The sequence below is a fragment of the Hyaena hyaena genome, unplaced genomic scaffold (assembly GCF_003009895.1).
Source record: "Hyaena hyaena isolate Hyena2069 unplaced genomic scaffold, ASM300989v1 scaffold_1141, whole genome shotgun sequence".
NCBI classification, from domain to species: domain Eukaryota; kingdom Metazoa; phylum Chordata; class Mammalia; order Carnivora; family Hyaenidae; genus Hyaena; species Hyaena hyaena.
In genome coordinates this window covers 283,183-300,874 of record NW_024081774.1, presented here as the reverse complement: position 1 = coordinate 300,874, position 17,692 = coordinate 283,183, and the positions used below count along the sequence as shown (strand labels likewise).

The 17,692-nt window shown below is 37.5% G+C and overlaps 1 protein-coding gene across 1 annotated transcript in view; it reads right to left on the bottom strand.

Moving 5' to 3' along the window:
- Positions 1-17,692, bottom strand: part of LRP1B (LDL receptor related protein 1B) — a gene marked incomplete at its 5' end in the record, with an annotated part of 553,279 nt that overhangs the window by 255,548 nt on the left and 280,039 nt on the right. The window contains 4 exons of the mRNA XM_039222492.1: positions 1,691-1,810; positions 4,669-4,797; positions 13,944-14,069; positions 14,695-14,887. Of these exons, the coding sequence (XP_039078423.1) occupies positions 1,691-1,810; positions 4,669-4,797; positions 13,944-14,069; positions 14,695-14,887 (568 nt within the window). The remainder of the gene's footprint in view (positions 1-1,690; positions 1,811-4,668; positions 4,798-13,943; positions 14,070-14,694; positions 14,888-17,692) is intronic.

Genomic DNA, 17,692 nt, shown 5'->3' with positions numbered 1-17,692 from the left:
CTAACCCTTTTCTAGAGATAAAATTATTTGTGCACATTCTGTCCTCTTCCACAACTTTGCATCACCTTCTCATAGTAACTGTATTTCACATCTTTCTTTTATCATCAGTCTTTTCTCTTAAAAAAAATGTCTATTTATTTATTAGAGAGAGAGAGAGTGTGTGAGAGAGCGAGAGAGAGAGTGAAAGAGAGAATGAGAACAGGGAGGTGCAGAGAAAGAGGGAGATGGAGAATCTGAAGAAGGCTCAGAACTGTAAGCATAGAGCCTCACGTGAGGCTTGAACTCCCCAACCATGAGATCACGACCTGGGATGAAATCAAGAATTGAACACCTAACCGACTGAGCCACCCAGGTACCCCAACCATCAGTGTTTTCTAAAAATAGTCTTCTTCACTGTTTTCTAAATATAGTCTTCACCATCCATTTTCTGCTCCAACTCAATGAGATCTGGCTGTTCTTTACCATTGCTCTTTACCACTGAACTGAGTCTCATGAAGGTTACCAAGAGACTATCTCCTATTTGTCCTTACCAAGAGATTAGCTCCTATTTGCCAAGTTCACTGACCTTCTAGTCTATGCCTGACTTCTTGTGTTCCCCATGACACTTTGCAATGTTAACTGATTCTCCCTTCTTAAAAAATAACAATAGTTTCTTATGAAGATCTTTCTTAGTCCTGTGGTCTAATTCTCCTATTTTATATTATTAGTATCTTTATTTTTTTATTTCAATAGGCACTTCTGATTACTTCCCTACAAACTATTACTCCATACATCCTCTGAGCTTTCTCTCTATAATGAGTCGAAAATCAACTCTTTGATTCTAATATATTGCTGGAGCCCCAGCTCTATATCTATCTAAATGTCTTTGGAACAGTTCAATCTGAATGTCTAAAGATCCTACCCTCACAGAATGCAAATATTATCTTATCCCTACCCCACATGAACCAAAGACCCATAAAAATAAATTTAAAGTGAAAGGACTGCTGGATTGGGGTGCCTGGGTAGGTCAGTCAGTTGAATGTCTGATTCTTTGTTTCAGCTCAGGTGAAGATCCCAAAGTCATGGGATAGATTCACATTCAGTGTGGAGAGTGATTGAGATTCTCTTTACCTTCCCCCCAATCCATTTTCCCTAATAATAAAAATAAATTAATTAAAATTAAAAAAGGAATACTATTTTAATCCAGGCTTAAGGTAGATTGAAACGGAAGATATTTCAAAGAATTGGATGATTTATTGATGTATGGACATGTGGGTGATAAGATATGAGAGAGGAACCCAGAATAACACCAAGTTTTCCTGTCCAGTTGTTAGGAAAATGATGAAATCCACTCATGTGAAAAACAGAGAATTGAGAAATGAAGGAGAACGTTTTTAGAGTAGTACATTCAGTATTACACATTCTGGTAGAAATGTCCAATAAACAAGGAGGTAGAGCTGAAGTGGTAAGAAATGGCAAGAGTTCTGAAGTAAGTGAAGGGATGAAAACCAGAACAGAGAAAACAGTCATAATTTTCAATGAACTCTAATAACTCCCCTCCAACAGCATCTGCTAACATGTGGTCCATATATATTAGAAGGTGCTAAATACCAAAAAGCTTAAACCACTGTGCAGTCAGGGACACACTGTGGAACAGTTTAGGAAACACTTAGCATCATAATATTCCTAGGCTGATTCAGCACATACTTACCTTTACAGTCTATTTCATCAGAGTTGTCCCCACAGTCATTTTCACCATCACACAACTTGCCATGATTAATGCAACGACGATTGTAGCAGGGCTTGAAACCTCGTCGACAGCTTCTGTTTTCTTATAAATAAAAGTAGAAACAGAACTGGATGTCTTACAGAGATTTTTTTACAAAAAAGAAAATCACATATGACATCTCATTCATAACAATCGGATCATGGATCTATAAAACAAGTGCTGTGCAGGATCAAAGCTCTAGATTAGAATATTCATGCATTATCAAGTAGTTCATTCTGTAAAGACCTTTTTGACTAAGTCTCTTAACTTCAGTGTTCATACCTGGAGATCTCTTCAAATTATACTCATATTATTGTTTCTTGTATTTGTGTCAGCTAGCACGGAAATAAACGTATATTCAACTCTCCCAAGAAATAAGTCTCCTTATTAAGACCTCAAAAGTCATAAATACACTCGGGGCGCCTGGGTGGCTTAGTCTGTTAAGCGTCCGACTTTCGCTTGGGTCATGATCTCAACGGTTCGTGGGTTCGAGCCCCGCGTCGGGCTCTGTGCTGACTGCCAGTTCAGAGCCTGGAGCCTGTTTCAGTCTGTGACTCCCTCTCTCTCTGACCCTCCCCTGCTCACGCTGTCTCTCTCTCTCTCCTAAAAATAAATAAAAACATTAAAAAAAAAAGTCATAAATACACCCTCAATATCTATCGCTTATCTTCTTTGCATCCTGTAAGGATTTTCAAACAAGAAAAAATAGTGGCAAAACATGTATCCCTAAATCAGTGAATCAGAGAGCTACCTAGATGTCCATAAACTCTCTTAAAAATTATCTAGGGGCACCTTAGTGACTCAGTCAGTTAAGTGTAGGACTCTCGATTTCGGCTCAGGTCATGATCTCATGGTTAGTGAGTTCAGGCCCTGCACCCAGTTCTGTGCTGATACTAAAGAGCCTGCTTGGGATCTCTCTCCCGCTCTCTGCCTCTTCTCAATTTGTGTGGGCTCTCTCTCTCAAAATAAGCAAATAAACTTAAAAAAATATGGAAAATGTCTACCAAATTTTCTAAGAAGTAGAATAATTGCTTTCTGAAATCTATTTACTTTAAGGAGAATCTCCTGGGGCACCTGGGTGGCTCAGTTGGTTAAGCGTCTGACTTCAGATCAGGTCATGATCTCACGGTCGATGAACTCCAGTCCCGTGTCAGGCTCTATGCTGACAGCTCAGAACATGGACCCTGCTTCATAGTCTGTGTCTCCCTCTCTCTCTGCCCCTCCCTCCTTATGCTCTGTCTCTCTCTGTCTCTGAAATATGAATAAACCTTTAAAAAAATAAAAAAGAGGGTCTCTTGATATTTTCTGACGTTGGGCACAAGGTACCACTTAGAATAATAATAGCTGCCATTTACTGAATAGTAATTTTGTGCCAGGCTCTATATCGCGCAAATGTAAATATATATTTGTTTATTTAGTGTTCTGAATCAACATTCAAACTAGGTTTGTCTTATATTGAGAAACTAAAATATAGAGAATTACCCTTGCTCTTACTAGTCATATACTGGTAGGTTTAGGAACATAGATTTAACCTCAGGTGTAATTCCAAAGCCTAGAATTTACACTGAGGGGGTTATCCCACAGGCCGAATGCAGTCTGTAAGCATGTTCTTGTACAGCTCTGGTTCTAAGAATGCTTTTTATATTAAAAAAAAAAAAAGTTTTGAAAATAAAGGATAATTCACAGACAGCATTTTTGGCCCACAAAACCTACATTACCTAACTAGCTAACTGTTTACAGATAAAGTTTGCCAATCCCTGCTCATATGAATATTATCTTACTTCTCAGAGGATAAAAATAATATGAAATATATCCTCAGGACAATTTATAATAAATGCAAATTTGCATGCTGATTATATTTTTATATGCTTCAATATTTTCATAGTGTAGAGGATACGATCATTCATTCAAGTGACTATGCCTTTTCAGGTAAATTCACTACAATTTCAGTTATACAGTATACAGTAGATAGACAAATTCCATCTGACTATCATTTTTATGGACAGTGTGTGATTCTGCAACATAAAAGAGAGAACTGCCTGTGAATTGCCCAAACTCTATCTTCCTCTTAGTTTAACCACTCTTTGATTATTTAGGTATAATTATTATCCAGGTAAAGGAACAAAGGAGAAAAGTAGAATTGCTGAATTTTACAGGGCATACAATATCAACACTCTTATACTATAGTGCAAAAATAAATCAAACCAATTTAGAAATTATATGGAAAAATTCTACAATAACTATTAATGATTACACATACACAAATATCCAGAAAAAATATTGTTGTGATGAAGGTAAATATCAGTTGTTAGCTAGGCTCAAAAGGCCAATCTCTTCTCCCAAGAGAGAACAAAAGATTAACCATCACTTGGTGTCACCTAAAGAGGTACAGCTGGAGGAACTCCAAGTTTGATGGGGAGGATAGCTAATGTAATCAGCCTTTGTAACCAAAGACATTAGCCCTGGGCCAATCCTGGAGGCAAAAATAAGGACAACACTTTGACATCAACTCAACAATGTGCTATTGACTGATAGTGAAACTTTGCTGCAGAACAAACTTACAATATTTACCTGTAACTAATATTTGTGAGTTCTATTTTTAGTAATGCAACTCTAAAATGTATCACTACATGATGAATAACTAGACAGATAAAAAGAAACGCTCTTGGTGTATTTAAATTTGTACTTTGTAGATGGAAAGCCATAGGGATATTCTTCACTGACTATCGTGAGTACCGATTAGGAAATAAGGAGCCCCATCTGAACAAGAACAAAGCCAAATCAATGTCTTAGACCTGCATAGTATTAGAAACATCCAGAAAACCATACATATGAACTAAATGGAGATAATCAAACCAAAAACTGTAACAATAATTACAAATTTCTCTCTGAAACAAGGACATCACATATGGTACACTTACCACAGTAGAGTAGTTTCTCATCTGATTTATCCTTACAGTGAGGAATGCCATCACAGGTGAGCTGATAGTCAATACACTCTCCATTTCCACACTCAAACTCTGAATACATGTTGCAGGAGGAATTTTTTTCTGAAATGGAAAAACGTCAAGGTTTTTACTCAATAACAAACATAATGTTTGCGGTTTTTATCTTCTCTTTCTAAACCTTTTGGCAATTGCCTCTCTTCATTTTCCTTCTATACCTATTTGTATATTTTGCTAATTATTTTGTGACTGTATATGTGTGGAAAGAAGGATGGACTTAACTTTGGGTAACTATATTTATGCATATTGCTTAATAGTTCACCTTAAAAAGAAACTGTAAAAAAAGAACCAGTTAAATGAGCTCTGTACATATTAAGAGTCTGTGTGTGTGTGTGTGTGTGTGTGTGTGTGTGTGTCTGTGTCTGTGTCTGTGTTTTTTTATTGGGACCTATTTTTTACTCTCCAATACATTGACTTTTTCCAGACATGGACTTCTTGTTTTTAATTAATTGACTAATTAATTTTTATTTGAATGTAGTTGACACTCAATATTACCGTAGTTTCAGGGCAGCATTCTTTTCTTCTTAATGCTTGCTTGATTCATCTAATCTAAATTTGCCTCCAACCTATATTTCTCTCCAACTACCTTTTACCAGCTTCTGTGGTTCAGAAGTACTGGAATTGCTAAAAAGATACTCCTCAGCCTCTTGTTCTATGCATGGCGGGAGGTACCAGGGAGCAGACCTGCCATATGTGGCCAGCACCTCCTCCTTGAAATGCACAGGAAACCATAGATTAAATAGGCAGAAGAGCCTGATAAACTGAAATGCATGTGCACCAGAGTTTATGGGCTCCAAGTGACCACTGCCACATTGTCCCACTTCTAAATCTCAAGATTTTCATATGAAATTAAAAGTCTGAGTTTTTATGTGGCTTGCCCAAACTGTGAGCAAAGACCCATAGCAATGAAGTATGAACAAACAAACAAAAAACAAAAATATCTCTCTACAGCTAGGTTTCATTCCTGGAATGCCAGTGTGTGACGCCTGCTGTAGAAGAATCTTTCTTGGAGAACATGAACTTATTTTTATTCATAAATATATGAATTTACCATTTACCAGCAAACACTTGAAATCTACTCTTTTGGTTGCATCATGTGTTGTTTGCTTGCTTGTACCCAGTCCATTTACTGTACAGCAAAATCTAGTCATATTAATTATGTTGGGGGTAACTGGAATTCATTTATCTCCACTAATGCAGAAGACATAGCTCAATTTTATGGTTTGCTACCAATTTCTTTTTAAAGCTATATTTCAGAAATATTCCATTACAAAGCCACTAATACTACTTGAAGTTTCCAGTGTTATCTTTATTATTCCTAGGATTTATCTCATTTCCACAGATTATATATCAATCTATCAACCTGTGAGTTCTAACTGAACTCCTACATTGGTAATTGTTTTTTCACATTCCAAAAATATTTTGTTCTCTTGGTGCAGTCTAAATTTTAGTGGTTGTTAGATAAGGTAGAAAGTCATTTTAGAGAAAGTAACAAATTAAAAAATCTAAAAACTTTATTTTTTTAAAAAATTTAATGTTTATTTATTTCTGAGAGAGAGAGAGGGACAGCGTGAGCAGGGGAGGATCAGAAAGAGAGGGAGATACAGAATCTGAAACAGGCTCCAGGCTCTCAGCTAGATGTCAGCACAGAGCCCAATGTGGGGCTCAAACCCACGAACTGTGAGATCATGATCTGAGCTGAAGTTGGACGCTTAACTGACTGAGCCACCCAGATGCTTCCAAAATATAAAAACTTTAAAGAAAGAAAAGCGGGAGCACCTTGATGGCACAGTTGGTTGTGTCTGACTTTGGAACTGGTCATGATCTCATGATTAATGAGTTCGAGCTCCTCATTGGGCTCTCTGCTGTCGGCACAGAGCTTGGTTCGGATCCTCTGTTACCTCTCTCTCTACCCCACCCCTACTCACACTTTCTTAAAAATAAATAAATATTTCAAAAATCAAAGGAACAAATGTTAAGAAGGGTGCTGACATCACTCAACTTGATCACATTAGAGCATGGGCTGAACAAAATTCACTTACTGAGAATCTATTGACATTACAACGTTTCTGTCTACTTTCAACACATCTTGCTTAACTTCCCACTTCCGATGAAAACTAACCGTTATGACTGAAAATGCAAATTTGGAAAGGGCAAGATGGCAGAGAAGTAGGGAACTCCGCACTTTTCGCTCTCCCGTATTTCTCAAATGGAGAAGGCCGGAAGCCATAGGAACCCTTATAGAACCGCAGGAGTTTGGAAGTAAAATGAAAAGGAGACAGAGTTTGCTGAGAAAACAACCTTATAGGTGTGTGAGCACAAAGTGGGGAAGACAAAAACGGGCTGGGACCCAGAGACAGACAGGTAGGAGGAGCCCCCTTTGTGGGGAGCTGCGGTGAATCAAGGGGAAAAGAAAGAGTGGCTGAAACTGCCCAAAGAACTGTCCCTGTCCCTGGAGAAAAGAAAAACCTAAGTTCGGGACAGAGAGTGACCCGGTTCCCAGCTCTGGAGCCAACTTTGAGCTGGAAGCCCAGGTCCCAGACAGCGCCAGGAGAAACTGCTCCTCTGCTTTCCAACTCAATCTCGAGGGGAAGCAGTGTCCCTCTGTGCTGCTCCTCTGGCTGGATCCCCAGTGGGGAATCGGCCTGGACTGAAACCGCTCCGCCATTCTTCCAGCTGAAATTGCTCGGAAGGACTCGGCCTGCAGGTTTATATTTTGGGTGGTCAATAAAGCACATGGACTAAGATCTGGAAACGAGGTGTGGCTAGGGACATAGAGCATGGCTCACCTTGGCTGCGCCCATGGCACAGGGAGATCGGACCCAAAAGAGTGATTTGCAATTTCCAAGTCCCCCAGAAGGAACCTGGGCATAGCCATTTTTGTTCCCACAACCATCAAGCCGGGACTTCAGGGAGTAGCCCATGGGACACAGTGAAGTCTAAGACCCCCCCATACCAAACCACGCCCATCCCCACTACAGAGCTGCTTTTTTTTTTTTTTTTTACCTGAGCCCAGGGAAATACCAACATGGATGCACCGCTGTAATTTATTCTAGATCATTTCTTTCTATTCAGATATATTTTCTCTTGTCCCATTCATATCCCTGCACCCTGCTGTACTGGGCACTCTGGTCATTGGTTTGCTTAAACAATCACATTCAATCCATTCTCTAGATACATATTCTACACCTCCACCGCAACCTTTCTATCTCTCTCTCGGGAGTAATCAGAATATATACTTTCTCTGAGTAACATTATCTCCTTTTCTTTCTACTCGCCTCTTACCATATTCTCCTCTTTCTCTGAATTAAGCATCTTAGTCTTTCTACCTGGTTATTGTCCAATTTCACTTCCTCCCCTCCCTATCATTTCTCTCTTTGTATGTGCTCTTCCATTGGCACGACATACACCCTGCTCTTTATTTGTAGCTGGGAATTCTGGTCTTATGTTTGTAACCTGCCCTTTGTCTTTTGAGTTTTTTTCTTTTTTCTTTTCTACTTTTTTACTTTTATTTTTATTTGTTTTTCTCCTTCCTCTCTTTTTATCCTCCTTTTTTCTTTTTTTCATTTTTCTTTTTCTTTTCCCCCTTCAGTTTGTGTGTTTGTGTGTCTTTGTTCCCTTTGTGTTTTTCTGTCTGTTTTCCTTTCCAGGGCTACCTCAAGAAACAAGCCAAAGTACACATGGTGTAACGTCCCAAATACCACTACGAGTAGGGAAATAAAATAAACAAAGTCTCAACAAGAGAAACCAAGGAACACCATTCAAAGAACTCATCCTGAAAGGATAGACCCTGGACAATCAGGGCAGAAATAAACAATATGGAAACCAAAGAAACAGTTGAACAGATCAATGAAACCAAGAGTTGGTTTTTTGAAAAAATAAACAAAATTGATGAACCTCTAGCCAGGCATATCAAAAAGAAAAGAGGGAGCACCCAAATAGACAAAACACGGTTGAAAATGGACTTATTACAAACAACCACTCAGAAATACAAACAATTATCAGGGAACACTGCGAAAAATTACATGACAACAAACTGGACAACTTAGAAAAAATGGACAAATTCCTAAACACACACTCACTACCAAAATTCACACAGGAAGAGCTAGAAAACCTGAACAGACCCATAACTAGTGAGAAAATTGAATCAGTTATCAAAAACCTCCCAACAAATAAGAGCCCTGGGCCAGATGGCTTCTCTGGGGAATTCTACCAGACAGTTAAATCAGAGTTAATATCCATTCTTCTCAAGCTACTCCAAAAAATGGAAATCGAAGGAAAACTTCTGGACTCATTCTACAAAGCCAGCATCACTTTGATTCCCAAGCCAGACAGAGACCCAGTAAAAAAACTACAAGCCAATATCCTTGATGGATATGGATGCAAAAATCCTCAACAAGATACTTGCAAATCGAATTCAACAGCACATAAAAAGAATTATCCAACATGATCAAGTGGAATTCATTCCTGGGTTACAGGGCTGGTTCAATATTACAAATCAATCAGTGTAATACATCACATTAACAAAAGAAAAGATAAAACCCATATGATCCTGTTGATAGATGCAGAAAAAGCATTTGACAAAATACAGCATCCCTTCTTAATAAAGACTCTTGAGATAGTTTTGATATAAGGAACTTATTTAAACATCATTAAAGCCATTTATGAGAAGCCTTCAGCTAACATCATCCTCAACGGGGAAAAACTGAGAGCTTTCCCCCTGAGATCAGGAACACGACAGGGATGTCCACTCTCACCACTGTTGTTTAACATAGTGCTGGAAGTCCTAGCATCAGCCATCAGACAACAAAAGGAAATAAAAGGCATCAGAATTGGCAAAGAAGAAGTCAAACTTTCATTTTTCACAGATGACATGATTCTCTACATAGAAAACCCGACAGACTCCACCAGAAGCCTACTAGAACTGATCCAAGATTTCAGCAAAGTTTCAAGGTACAAAATCAACGTACAGAAATCGGTTGCATTTTTATACACCAATAATGAAGCAACAGAAAGAGAAATCAAGAAACTGAACCCATTCACAATTGCACAAAAAACCATAAAACACCTAGGAATAAATCTAACCAAAGATATAGGAGATCTGTATGATGAAAACGATAGAAAACATATGAAGGAAATTGAATAAGACACAAAGAAATGGAAACTTAAATGTTAAAAATTAAATGTTAAAAGTTAAAATGTCATTATATCCAAAGCAATCTACACATCCATTGAAATCCCAATCAAAATTGCACCAGCATTCTTCTCAAAACTAGAACAAATGATCCTAAAACTTGTGTGGAACCAAAAAAGACCCCAAATTGCAAAGTAATATTGAAGAAGAAAACCAAAACTGGAGGCATCACCACCCAGACTTTAGCCTCTACTACAAAGCTGTCATCATCAAGACAGTATGGCACTGGCACAAAAACAGACACATAGACTAATGGAATAGAATACAGAACTCAGATTTGGACCCAAAAGTGTACAGCCAACTAATCTTTGACAAAGCAGGAAAGAGTATCCAATGGAAAAAAGGCAGCCTCTTTAACAGATGGTGCTGGGAGAACTGGACAGCAACATGCAGAAGAATGAAACTAGATCAATTTCTCACACCATCCACAAAAATAAACTCAAATAGATAAAGGACCTGAATGTGAGACAAGAAACCATCAAAACCCTAGAGGAGAAAGCAGGAAACAACCTCCTTGACCTCCACCGCAGCAATTTCTTACTTGACACATCCCCAAAAGCAATCAAGAACAAAACCGAACTATTGTGACCTCATCAAGATAAAGAGCTTTGGCATGGCAAAGGAATCAATAAAACTAATAGGCAACTGACAGAATGGGAAAAGATAGATGCAAATGACATATCAGATAAAGGGCTAGTATCCAAAATCTATAAGGAACTCACCAAACTCCACACCTGAAAAGCAAATAATCCAGTAAAGAAATGGGCAGAAGATATGAACAGATACTTCTCCAAAGAGGACATCCAGAGGGCCAACAGACACATGAAACGATGCTCAGCATCCATTGTCATCAGGGAAATACAAGTCAAAACCACACTGAGAATCGCCTCACGCTGGCCAGAGTGGCTAAAGTGAACAAATTAGGAGACTCTAGATGCTGGCAAGGATGTGGAGAAACGGGCACCCTCCTACACTGTTGGTGGGAATATAAACGGGTGCAGCTCCTCTGGAAAACAGTGTGGAGGTTCCTCTAAAAATTAACAATAGAACTCCCCTATGACCCAGCAATAGCTCTGCTAGGAATTTACCCAAGTGATACAGGAGTGCTGATGCCTAGGTGCACATATACCCCAATGTTCATAGCAGCACTCTCAACAATAGCCAAAACATGGAAAGAGTCTAAGTGTCCATCAACGGACAAATGGATCAAGAAGATGTGGTTTTTCTATACAATGGAATACTACATGGCAATAAAAAAGAATGAAATCTCGCCATGTGTAGCAACATGGATGGAACTTGACGGTGTTATGCTGAGTAAAATAAGTCAGGCCGAGAAGGACAGATACCCTATGTTTGCAAGTATAAGAGGATTAGGAGGAACTTAAAGGAGGACCATGGGGGAAGAGGGGGGAGAGGATAGTTAGGGAGAGGGAGGGAGCCAAACCATGAGAGACTCTTGAATGCTGCGAACAGACTGAGGGCTGATGGGGGTGGAGGAGAGGGGAAGGGGGTGGATAGGCATGGAGGAGGGCACTTGTTGGGATGAGCTGAGTGTTATATGGAAACCAATTAGACAACAAACTATTTAATAAAAAGAAAAGAAAATGCAAATTTTGTTTTTATAATCAGTATGGCTTTGAGGGGGGAAACATTCACAACAAAAATGTTTTTATTATGTAAAATCAAATTTTATATAAGCACAATTCTTGTTTAGGTATGCTCATATGAAATAGTATTGAGTATTTTACACTTCTTTGCAGAAACAAAAATGTAGTTCAGCTGTCCTCTAATTCACTTACAATGTAATTACTTTAATGATATTTGCTATTCTTATTTCTGTTGTGGGTGTTGATAAGGTTAGGAATTTTGTGTAAAATGGAACTGCCTAATCTTTCTGTCAAGAATATTGACAACCCATGGCTTTCCCTCGGTTCCTCTGAGGATGGTGTTAGTAAATGGCCTTTCACCCCTTCAACACAGCCATTAGCATTCATGAACTGCTCTGGGTGAACTAATTCAGATATGCACATAGATATGCCAGAAATATCCCCATTTCCCAAAGATGGATTTGACAAGAAGTTACTTTCCAATCTCTCTGCTAGACCACAGGATTTCAATACGAATGCTCCATGGATATAGCAAGCTTCTATAAAGGTCTGTCAGCTCTGAGGAATCCAATATCACTCTATAGTTGCATGTGAATACAACTGTGCTTGTTTAAAAGATAGTTTTCTTTCTCATTCATTCCCTCTCATCAATAGAGAGAAGCAGGTGGCTTAGTAGGGACAGATGTATCTAATCTATTTTGCAGGGAGCACAGGCATCTACTGTATACAAATAAGCTTTGCTGTTTCGACTACAGGCATTGCTTTTCTACTGGCCTGTAGTGACCTGTGAAAGAAACATGAGTGATTCTAATGCATGGCTAACACTCCAGGCTTACAGATGGCATCAGATCCAGTCCATTACAGCTGAAACCACAAAAGCAAACTGAAAGAGAGTTTAAGCAATTGCCTGAACAATTCAAGGAAGTGTGGGGTTACTAAGAAATACAGGAATTTGTGGCCCGAATTATTAAAAATGTCTTCATTTAAAGTTCACTGAACAATTGCATCATTCCCTTGTTTGCTTTGGCACAGTCTTAAGTAAAAGTTTTTTACTTCTTTTGCTAACAGGTGTCCTTCGGGTTGTGGTACCAGTTTGTGATGTGAAAAGATATGTCTGTGTTCTTGTATGAGGTGGAACAGTTTTCAAGGTAAAGAAAACGATGTTAAAGTGCTCGCATTAAAGTACACAACAGAAAAAAGGGAAGATCCTCCTGGTAAATAAAGACCAAATACAAAGATGAAACATACCGTCTGATACAATGGAGCACATCCAGCTCCACTGATTTTCTAAAATGAAAACATGTAAGATGAAGATATACAAGAGAAGAGAAAGAAAGCAAAACAATCGCCACATCCTGAGAATGAGTTCACCAATTTCTGGCAAGATATTTTTCTCCTGTCTTTGTTATACACAACAGTTTTAACGTTAAAGATAAATTAACATTCTTTATGTTGCCGGCTAATTTCTCATGGCAATATAGGAACACTTGAACCCTTATTTATTTTGGAAACAGTTTGAAAACTTAGCTGTTAATAAGTGTATAGTGTAATGGTACTAATTAAAGATTGTAATGCCTTTTGGGAGGTATAAACATCATGCAAGGCTGCAGTGTTACGTTCTTAATTAACCGTTTGGAAATGATTACAAATAAGCTGTATGAGCCATTGTCTCTCATTTACATACTGTGATGGACCGTGAGCAGTTTTACTACAAGGCTACTGACCTACTGCCTATATACTGGTTTATTTCAGCTTTATTAATTTTGCAATTGACTTAATTCTCAAAGTCGTAACCGCAAGTTTGCAGATGATTATGTGTGCAGGTATTTCTCTTAACTCATCCAACACCCTCCAGCCCACAAGAGGGGAAATACACCATTTGCCACTGTTTGGATTATCATTATTTATCATACGGTGTCACAATTAAGTAGAATGGTGAATTGAGTTCTTTTTAGGATAGAGAGATATGTCAACTGGGCCTCTAATATTGGAGGAGAGTACAACTTCATGAATACTAAAACAATTTCAATGTCTGTGTGTACTTTTTGAGCAGTTATGTCATATGACATTTCAATATTCTTTTTTTTTTTTTTTTTTTTTTATTTATTTCTAGGAGAGAGAGAGAGACAGCGTGAGCAGGGGAGGGTCAGAGAGAGAGGGAGTCACAGACTGAAACAGGNGAGAGAGAGAGAGACAGCGTGAGCAGGGGAGGGTCAGAGAGAGAGGGAGTCACAGACTGAAACAGGCTCCAGGCTCTGAGCTGGCAGTCAGCACAGAGCCCGACGCGGGGCTCAAACCCACGAACCGCGAGATCATGACCTAAACGAAAGTCGGACGCTTAACCGACTAAGCCACCCAGGCGCCCCAACATTTCAATATTCTTTACTTACTCACACATCTGTTGTCATCTAGCAATATTCGATCCCCCCTGCAGGAACAATTCACTCTCCCATTAGGAGTTAAAAGGCACAGGTCATGGCAACCTCCATTTAATAATGAACATGGAGAAAGTTCACCTGCAATAAAGAAGCTTTATTGGTAACATTTATTTTGAATTCCTATTCTATGTTAGATAGAGATTAATACTAAACTGTTAGATTGCACCCATCTCTCAAAGATAAAAATAAGAAAGATTCAGGACTTTTGATGATCCAAACATCACAAGAAATAAGAACTTTAGAACAACATGTAACATAGCAGCTTCTAGAACATTTGTCAAGGATACCATGGCATCACATGAACTAGAATCATTAAAAACCACACTGGCACTTTAAGCTGAAATTTTTGTAGGTGTTCCGCAGTGGTTAAAGAACATGAGCCCAGACGTAAAGCTTATTTATTAAGAAGTAGTATTTTCAAGGAAACAATCTGATTTGAATGTTCAAAGATATGCAGAGTGAGAGAGGATACAATTCCAGAAATAAGTAATTAGAAAGGAATTGTTCCTCTGGTGATAAATTAAGAACTGCAGCAGGTATCTTAAACCTTTCAGATGATTTTAATATATTGCATAGTCAAATCCTGAACACTATTCCAGTAACTTTAAGAAATCAAAATCCAACTAAGTACCACTAGAACATAGAGATGATTTTTGAGAGATTATATAATTAAGATAAACATTTAGTGGATAGTGTCACTTACAGCTATTGGTGTCACTGGCAACAGCTATGATTCCCATTGGTTGATGTGGAATATCAGAACGAAGAATTTTTGTGTCTCCCCCTGTATACTTGTTGGAACGCAGAATAGCTCTTCTTCCCCAATCTGACCAGAAGATATAATTGTCATAAACAGCCAAACTGAGGAAAGTTCCTGGCCCAGATTTGACAATCACCTGAAATAAATTTAAATATAGTTTTAAATGAAGATATAGGCATTCATATATATATATATATATATGTATGTATATATATGTATGTATATATTCATATATATATACTTTTACTTTTACTTCAAAAAATTTAAACAATTAATATTAGATTTAATCAATGAAAATCAGACAAAAATGCATTTTACTACATGCATTTTATAAAATTCTTAATAGTTTATTTTAAATGTTTTAATCATCCTTAGCTTTTACAATGTATTCATTTAAATTTTAAGTATATTTCTATTTAATAATTATTCAGTTCATATAAACAACTGCATTTTTTCAATATTATAAAACAAAATCACCAGGCCAAAAATATGAGATTCTGTTTACTAATAAACATTTATTTATCTTTATTAAGAATCATCAGACATCCAGTGAACATTGATCAAGCTCTCAGAACTGTATAAGGGATATAAAGAACTATAGGACCCAGGTTTTCCTTCAGGAAGCTTTCACAATCTCTTTCCATTATAATTATTCCCATGACAATTATTTCTTTTTCCAATACAAAATTCCATTGCAATACTCCCTTATATGTCTGTCATGTGAGAGTCCTGAAGAAAACGTTCATTGATGTTTTAATAAGTATCATGGATATATTTTTTCCTTAACACATGTAATGTAATGCTACTGAGGGAGAAAAAAAAACACAGATGAACTACATGCATGTAACAGTGTCGGTCAATTTCAGAATAATTATGCTGAGTGAAAGAAACCAGAAATAAAGATATCATTATATAATCTAAAAACAAAACAGAACAACAAGAACAGTGTTTCCCATGGACAGAGTGGGGCAGGGGAGGGATGGAAAGAGAGAGATTAAAAAGGGAAATGAAGAAATCTTTAGGAGACATGGATATGTTCATTTTCTTTCTCAGCCTCTAGAACTCTAGGAAATAAATGCCTGTGGTTTAAGCCAACCAGTCTATAATATTTTGTTACCGCAGCCTGAACTGATTAAGCCAACAGCTTCACTCCTTCCATTTAGAAAAGCCAAGCTTTAAGATTTATATCTACTTTAAACTTCAATAAATATTTTTTTAAAAATAGCAAAATGATGAAGGAAAGATTGTTATGAGAATATAAAATGACAGTTGCTCTAATGTGCTATCTGGAACGAATTTCCTGAGAAAGGGAACAATGAATAGTCAGTCGGACAAGAAAAAGAGAAAAAGAGAAGAAAGGTTCTGGGCAGAGGGAATACATGGTATCAAAGCCAAGAGGAAGAGGGAACAGAAAATGCTGGGAAAATGAACAAAGGTTAAATGAGCATGACAGTCACTCAGACATCTGACAAAAGGGTCCCAAGAACCTGGTGAGTAAGACCAGAAGGGCAAATGTATAAGGTAGATCAAGGCTATGAATCTGAGTTCTGTTGTGAAAGTTATAGTAAGTCATTCAGATTTTTGAAGCACATTAATTAACATTATTGGTTTGTAGTTTTAAAGATTATTCTGCCTCTGGTGTAGAGATTAGATTACACAGAAACAAAAGAGCTGCAGAGAGACCAATTAAGATCAGCTGCATCTGTCCAGATAAAGGTTAACAGTTTTGACGTTTTACTTAAGGTAAGAGAGATACAGAGTAGAACAGTATTTGCACATGGACTTCCTAATTCATTTTTATCAAAATTTATGAGGGTTTTCATTCACTCACTTATTCACACATTCATTCATTCAATGTCCTTTTACCATTTTTTTTGTAAACAATAAAAGCTTCATGAACGCTTCCAATATGTAGGAAGTCTATGTATTACATGTATAAAACCTAATTTTAATCTTCATAGTAACTGATAGAGTAAATACCACTTCATTCCACATTTCACTGATAAGGACTGAAGCCTGACAAGGTTATATAATCAACCCTAGGTCATAGATTTACTAAGTGATTTGACGTTGTTTCTGATCCAAATAGATTCAGACCCAAATATTCAGACCAAACATTCAGGACTAGATCAGCTAAGATCTGATTTTAATTTTTTATATAAAATTTGCTTTAATTATAGAAACTGGGGAAATTTTTCTTTGATATTAGTATATGTATATGTACTGCATTATTTTATCTAGGCTCCTTCAAGTTAGGAACTAAAGTATTATCTTCGATTCCCTTTTCTATACAGTATCATATTTGGCATGAACAAAATACACACTTTGATGAATCACTAATAATGAAAAAAAATTTTAATAGTTAGACATAAATAAAATTAGGGGGTTTCAAATGAATAACAAATAGGGGCGCCTGGGTGGCTTAGTCGGTTAAGCGTCCGACTTTCGCTTGGGTCGTGATCTCATGGTTCGTGGGTTCGAGCCCCGCGTTGGGCTCTGTGCTGACTGCCAGTTCAGAGCCTGGAGCCTGTTTCAGTCTGTGACTCCCTCTCTCTCTGACCCTCCCCTACTCACACTGTCTCTCTCTCCCTCCTAGAAATAAATAAAACATTAAAAAAAAAAACAAAAAACAAAAAAAACAAATGAATAACAAATAGCTAGTCATATGACAATGAAATTTTTTCTATGTTGTTACCAAAAGTCTATTTGGTACATACAGCAACTTCAATGAATTTTAACACTGATTGAGTTTAGGAGTTTACTTCTCTACTTCTGCTGACACAGAGAAAGAGGAAAAAAGCAACTTAAATCAGTCTATAATTATGCAGGTTGCTTCAATAGGGTACAATAGGTTCTACTGAGAATTGAGCTGACTTCAGACATCTCATTTCTCTGGTTAGAGTTCCATGTGGAACAGAGAAGTGAAATCCACTAAATTACA